At 43.0% G+C, this 7,249-nt stretch overlaps 1 protein-coding gene across 2 annotated transcripts in view; it reads left to right on the top strand.

Moving 5' to 3' along the window:
• Window positions 1-3,126, top strand: part of thrab (thyroid hormone receptor alpha b) — a 126,525-nt gene extending 123,399 nt beyond the window's left edge. For both annotated transcript variants that reach the window (XM_066662904.1, XM_066662905.1), the window contains 2 exons: window positions 1,096-1,354; window positions 2,595-3,126. In XM_066662904.1, the coding sequence (XP_066519001.1) occupies window positions 1,096-1,354; window positions 2,595-2,845 (510 nt within the window). In that variant the 3' untranslated portion in view covers window positions 2,846-3,126. The remainder of the gene's footprint in view (window positions 1-1,095; window positions 1,355-2,594) is intronic.
• The last annotated feature ends 4,123 nt before the right edge of the window (window positions 3,127-7,249 follow it).

Consider the following 7,249-nt stretch of genomic DNA (forward strand, 5'->3'; position numbering starts at 1 on the left):
TAAAGCTGATGTGTGCATTTGGCATGTACTATTAGATAAATGCGTTTTAAGCCACTTAAAAATCTTCATCCCTACTCTGGCCGTTAATGATGGGGGGCCAAACAATTTGTTTTCATTTTTAAGAGGTTTAAAACAGACGCAACACACCCTGCTGAACCAGAACCAGGGTTGCCAAATAAAGCAAGGGATACCATTGTAATGCTCACTGCCATAAACATTATTAAATTATATTTTTCTTTTTAACTTAGAGATTTGTTCAACATAGAGTTAAATTAGTAGATGGTATTTCTGAAAATATTTGGCAATGAAAATATGTAGTTAATCTGTTTATATGAAATATCAGGTTTAGACCCGTGAGTTCGTGTTGTGCAGTTTATCAACGTAATTGGTGGCATAATTGTCAAATGCTCCAACTGCTCTGCACATTCTCTAACCCACCAACTCACATTCTTAACGGCACAGTAATGTTAATAAATAGACCTCACGAATTATTTTTACTCACCTAAGTGGATAGAAGATCTGAATCTGTGTCAAAGCAGCAAATGAATCTGTGTCTGTTTGTGTATGTGTTGTAGAGTGGCTAAATGTCAAACGAACGCTTGTCTGTGGTATTGAATCAGTGAAATTTCTGTGCAAGTGGGTGGGATGCCTGTGTGTTTGTCTGTCTGAAGAGTGCTATATTAGTCACTGCTATGAGGCATACTGTCCATATTTAGCATACAGCAGCACAGCTTCCCCAGCGAGTGTGTACATTCTTGCCCTGTAGACTACACATCCCACCTATGTCAGGGACTTTGTTATTGTCTGCACACAGTTCTGCACACACACTGCAGCTGGGTAAGAACCAGCTATGGTCTTTATGCTTAGTGGTTTTGGTGAGAGATTGACCTCTGAGACTAAATCTTAATTGAATATCTAAGATTGCTCACACCTCACTATATATTTTTGATTTCCACGCAATATTTCTGTGAATTCCAATTGCACAAAAAGCGGGAAGTTAGACAAAAAAGGAATCACATAGACCCTTAGTTGAATTTGATAATCATATCTGTTTTATAGATGTATTTATTTAAAATGGTGTCTTTGCATGTACAGCTGCCTTGTGAGGATCAGATCATCCTGCTGAAGGGCTGCTGCATGGAGATCATGTCTCTGCGGGCAGCAGTGCGGTACGACCCAGAGAGCGAGACTCTAACGCTGAGCGGGGAGATGGCAGTGAAACGAGAGCAGCTAAAGAACGGAGGGCTAGGAGTGGTGTCAGACGCCATCTTTGACCTGGGAAAGAGCCTGGCTCAGTTCAATCTGGATGATACAGAGGTGGCCCTGCTGCAGGCCGTGCTACTCATGAGCTCAGGTCAGTTCTCAGCCTTAAATGCTGATCCGGCTGCTAAGATAATTGCCTATATTTTGGTGTCTCTGCCCAGATTTAATGTGTTGGTTACTAAAAATGCATGGCTTGCGGCATGAGTGATCTTCATGTGACAATTCAGACTTGGTTGTAATTTTGAAACCGCAACAACACCTTCCTCAGATGATCTGCCTTGTTTTATGGATGAAGATCCATTGGCAAGAAGTTGTTAATATAAGTGATTGATAATATCTCTACAAAGATAACACCATAGATTAGCTGTGTCTCCCTACAGTGGACATCATCTTGGTCATCAGAATATCACGCTTCCTATAAATTAAAATGTTGTTTATTGTTTAATTATAAATACAGAGTATACACCGATCCACCATAAATGACATAGACACTTATTGTCCATTTTATCAGGTGCTTTTAGTAGTTCTAGAATTAAAGTGTGTAGTCCATCTGCTGCTCTCCATTGACCTCCTTTCACCCTGTTCTTCAACGTTCAGAACCCTGAGAGGACCACACCAGAGAAGGTATGATTTGAGTGGTGGATCATTCGGAGTACTGCAGTGGCACTGATTGTGGTTGCCTTGCTGTGTGTTGCATCGGTACACGGCAGTGGTGGTGTGGTCCAGTTTGTAGGTGTACAGTCAGAAACTGTAGTTGTTGATTGATGGTTTTGGCTGGATATTTTTTGTTGGTGGGCTATTCTCAGTCCAGCCTTGACACTGCTGTCTGATTCACTCGTACCAGTACGAGGCAAATTAGCACAGCGTTAGTGAGAGTCATCCACCACTTAATAAGCATCTGTTCTGTATCGGTCATGACCACTGTGGCCGATGTGGAATTGTAGAACTACAGTTAAGTGGACAGTCAGTGTAGAAACAGTGGTCATTTGGATGTTTTTGTATATACAACAAAGGGTCATAGGGTAAACAAAAATGATTTTAAAATGCCCTGTAATGTGATGCGCATTCGCAGTCTGACACGTTATATAATACCCATTTAAAACCCTTCAGGACGTGCTGTCATTCTGTTCTCTCGTCCTACCACAAGAAATTTTGATGCAAAACCAATGTTAGTGGCAAGCTAGACTGCTCTGTTGATGAAATAACTTTTAATTGATTATACGATGACACATCAGGCTTGTGTCCGTTTTGAAAGCTGTCTAATAAATGATTATAGTAGCTGTTACTTGTTTTGATGATTTGAGTTTTTTTCCCTCTCCCCGATCTTCCAGACCGCTCGGGCCTGACATGTGTGGAGAAGATCGAGAAATGCCAGGAGACCTACCTTCTAGCGTTTGAACACTACATCAACTATCGCAAGCACAACATTCCCCACTTCTGGCCCAAGCTGCTGATGAAGGTGACGGACCTGCGCATGATCGGAGCCTGCCACGCCAGCCGCTTCCTGCACATGAAGGTGGAGTGTCCCACCGAGCTCTTCCCTCCACTCTTCCTCGAGGTGTTCGAGGACCAGGAGGTGTGAGTGCTGGCAACGAAGAATAAGAGAGCTTCAGGAACCTGCGCTTTTTTTTAAAACCTTCACCCGACCACCTCCCTCTACCCCACAAACAAAACACCCCCCACCTTCCTCCTCCCTGTGCGTCAAACTCACCAGCAGCTGCAGTGACAGAAAGGCAGAGGCAGGGGTCGCAATCAGGGGTTCATCTCTGGGGTTTTATTTTATTTATTTATATTTTTTTTGTTTTTACAGAATGTTCTGTACTCACTCTCTCCACCCCCCCCCCCATCCCTCCAACGTTTGATCCTCCCTGCCAGTCAATTTAACCGGTGGCCCTTCTGTCTCTAAGTAATGTCTTAGACCGACCTACCTGAACCTCAGCTATGGACACACAATGCATACACATAGAGATAGGGGTGGGCAATATGGCAGCAATATATTAACACATTTTCATGATACAAAATACATGTCAGGATGATTTGACCTGCGGACAAGATGTAGTTGTTTAAAAACACACACACATGTACCATGCAGAACTCTGCTAAGCTAGGCTAAAGTCCTTCAAAACATTATCTAAAAATGTTCTCAAATGAGCAAGTTGTTCATCACAATTACACAGTGTATCACCATAAGTACCATTGTACCACCCACTTATACACAGACATTTAACCTCATGTCAGAACTCTTAAGCAAACACGACCCACACAGCACTACCCTCACACCAGCTTTTTCGAAACAGCTCTGTTGTGCAGAGCATTTTTTATTTTTCTTGTCTGAGGCACATCCGTGTGTCCTCTCTCATTGGGCTAGCGTAGTGCTAGACAGTGATCTTGGCCGTCCTGCCAAGAAACAGCAGAGATTATTTTTGTTAACCAGTGATCGGTTCAGTCCAGTAGGGTAAATATAATTCTGGTACCACTAGTGATCACCAGTGTCTCTCTAATATACACGTCGCGTGACCAGATCAATGTTAGCTATGTCGCATGATGTTTGTAGTTTGTTTAAAGCTCTTTGCTAAACTGAAGCGACTTGAACAGACCTCATTACACTCAAACTAATTACAGTGAGCATGTGTGTGGAGCGGGAGGATATTTCTGAACCAAATCAGGTGCTATATTTAAATAAAGCTTCTCGAAAGGATTTGGGACGTTTAGGAAATATGCCCTCCCTCTCTTTCTCTCTCTCTCTCACACACACACACAGTAGGCCATTTCAAATGTACCTGGTCTACATTCAGTGCACATCACATTCAGGGGCGCACACACATTCACTTTCACACACAGTGCAACCTTGGTCTTTAGTGAGTGGATCTGCCTTGTCATTGCCTGGGTTCTCTGTGCCAGCAAACAGGCATGATCTGAATGATAATTAAGCCCTCCTGTTTCCTAGGAAAGACACTGAAGCACGTAGAGCACAAAGCTGGCTCCCGAACCCAGTTCCCAAAAGACAGCAAGACATTTAGGCCGGCTTGCGGGGGGCTTTCAGGCGATACCTCTGTGAAACAGGTATACTGCGTTTCGTACTTCATAACGGTCAGAAAATACATTTCATTTCCAAGCCTCTATCTATCGATCTATTGTTTTAAAACTCAACTAAAATAAATAGAAATGTATTATAGACAACAGAAGTCTAAATGCAGGAGTTAAATATTTCAGAAATACACATTTAAAAATAAATAAATAAATAAATTCCTCGCTTTTAGGAAGTTGGGTTTCTTTTCTCATGGGCCGGCGTTGCGTTAAATTTCTTGTCAAGTCACTTGAGAACAGGCATCCTTGTTATGTATAGGTCAGTGATTGAATACATATGGTGTACGTCATGACTCACAGCAGAGAATGTTGACAGTTTGAACGTTTGAAGTGAAGATGTACTACTACCCCGACTACTGTGAAAGCGCGCATGCTTGAGGGCGTTTGAATAGGCGTCGTCTGAATACCAACACACCCACCCACTAAGACCAACTGAAAAGCACTGATATAGTATTACCATCCTTGTTTGGCCGAGTATACACAAATATACACACTCAAACATACACCTCAGAAAACTCAAATGCCTCATTACTGTATGCACTGCAGTGCTGTTTGCCCTGGACACCCTCGCAGGGCATTGTGAGTTCAGTCCAGTCCTTCTGTGATCTGTTACTGGTGCCCTGAGTGTGAAAGACACTCACAGATACAGACATATAAACACACATATACACATAGTGATGGGCTTAGGCAGAGCAGGCTTGCGGACTGGCTGTTTTTGTTCTTGTTGTTATTATCTTTTAAATTTAATTGTATTTTTCATTTTTTTTACCTCGATGTGGGCACACCTCAGGCTGTGGCTCCAAGACTGCCTCTGTGCTAACAGGCTCTACCTCACCTCTGGACACAGAGCAGCTACCGCACAGCCTCCTCCTTCCCCCCTACACGCACCTCACACACACACACACACACACACTCAAACATTACCTACATTTAAACACACACTGAGGAATTCATGAGCAGGAACACAAAAGAAATTAACATCTATGATGAACACACAGGTGTATAGTTGAGCCCCACCTTCGTCAAAAACACACCAACGCCTCCCTTTACCTCTCACTCCTATTGAAATACCACTGTAGACAGGAGGGCCTACCATTTCCTCATCCTAATCTGTCTGCTTTAATTCAAGTCCCTTCATTCTGGGCTGAGAGGACAATTCTGTTTGGGGGATATTCTTCTTTTTTTGTTTTCTGTTTCATTTCATTGTGGGACCAATTGTCACTTTGAAATTTGGAACCCCATTCCATTCCGTCAAAACGGAAGATAATCTGGTGGGAATGGACAGTGTGAATGAAAGAGCAAATGCTGCTGGCTCTGAAAACCAGTGGCAAAGGGGACTGTAGTTTCTAACGTGGGAGAAGATGAAGATCCCACGAGTGGCCAGGCCAAACCCAACACAGTCTTGATTTCTTAAAAAGGATAGCAAAATAAGAAAAGAAAAAAAAACAAAACCTTTTTCTTTTGGTGTCTTTGAAATATCAAGCAGTTGTTTGTGAAATAACGTGCGAGGGGAAAACGAGCAAGATTTGAGTAAGAGGACAGAGAGAGAGGGAGGCGGGCAGGTCCCTGTATGTTCCTATAGGCCCTTGGCAAGGTTGGCCTCTCTATAAATCAGTACCACCAATAAGGTGCTCGTGTGTGCCCGCCCCCAACAGTAGATTTTGCACTTAAGAAGAGATCGTTCGCTCGCTTCTACAAAATCTAACCGCAGCATAGACGTTTGAATGCACGCCCTTATCCTGAGGACACACCCCCACAAGCGCTCTGTCAGACAGAGGCTACACCTACATGTGTTCTTCAACACGTTCTCAGAGTCAGTATTAAAGTAACTCATCACCCTTTTCTACTTCAGCAACGACCAACGCGTCAGCCCATACACACTCTAACGACACACGCGCGCACACATCCCCTTGTGTTCCCCTCTGGGCGTCCTCTGCAATGGCTTGAGACAAACACCAAATCGATTGGGGCCTCTCCCTTGTGAGACAAGGCTGAGACACGGCACCAGCGAGTGAATGTGAACCGGTAAGCAGCAGGACAAACGAGTACAAACGAAAGCGGGAGAGAGAAACGAACGCAAAGAGCAGCTTGAGACCCCTGCTCTGAAAAGCGAAGCAGAATGGGCAATCTTAGCAGAGTCAGTGAATCATGACTTTGAGAACGGAGCGAATAAGTGAGAGAGAACAGGCCCACTTCCCTTATCTGGATTGGACAGTTGTCCTTGTTGGCCCCGCCCCTCTCAGTGGATATCCCTGTAACCCCCACCTTCAGAGCAAGAGAAACCAAATCCCAAACAGAGACCTTTGTCACGGTGGAGATCCGTAGATGCACGTATGGAATTGGAGCGACACGCTGGATCGCCTCGGGTCACAGTGATGTCACTGGTTCTGATTGGGTGTGTGTGTGTAACAAGCAGGGGTTACGATGCTGCTTTACCTTCTGAGTCTAATTTTATTTCAGAGAAACAAAAAAGATATAATGAAAGAAATATAAACCCAGAAAACAAAACTTAAAAAAAAAAAAGACTTTAAAGACTCCAGAACAAAGTTAAAATTTGGAGATTGAGTTTATGTTTGTTTGTTCTTTTTTTTTTTTTTATCTCAATGTGTTTTATTTGTTTGTTGGTTTTTTGGCGCTTAACTGCTCTGTGTAAGAGACAAAAGAACAGCCGTAGTCACTTTTGACCATGCGTGCAGTGTAACCTAGACAGAATTTCACCTCTTTTTCACCTCACAACTAGTTTGTATCCATAAGCCAACTGCTCTGTTTGTCTGTATATCTGTCCTACTGTCCGTCCTTTTATCCAGATGAATTTACAACAAACAAAAACAGGAATATTTTCATTTTTTTATATTTTTTGTTTCCTTTTTTATGAAAGAAAACAGGAAAATAATGCAAC

This window comes from Hoplias malabaricus, chromosome 3 (assembly GCF_029633855.1).
Source record: "Hoplias malabaricus isolate fHopMal1 chromosome 3, fHopMal1.hap1, whole genome shotgun sequence".
In the NCBI taxonomy this organism is placed as follows: Eukaryota; Metazoa; Chordata; class Actinopteri; order Characiformes; family Erythrinidae; genus Hoplias; species Hoplias malabaricus.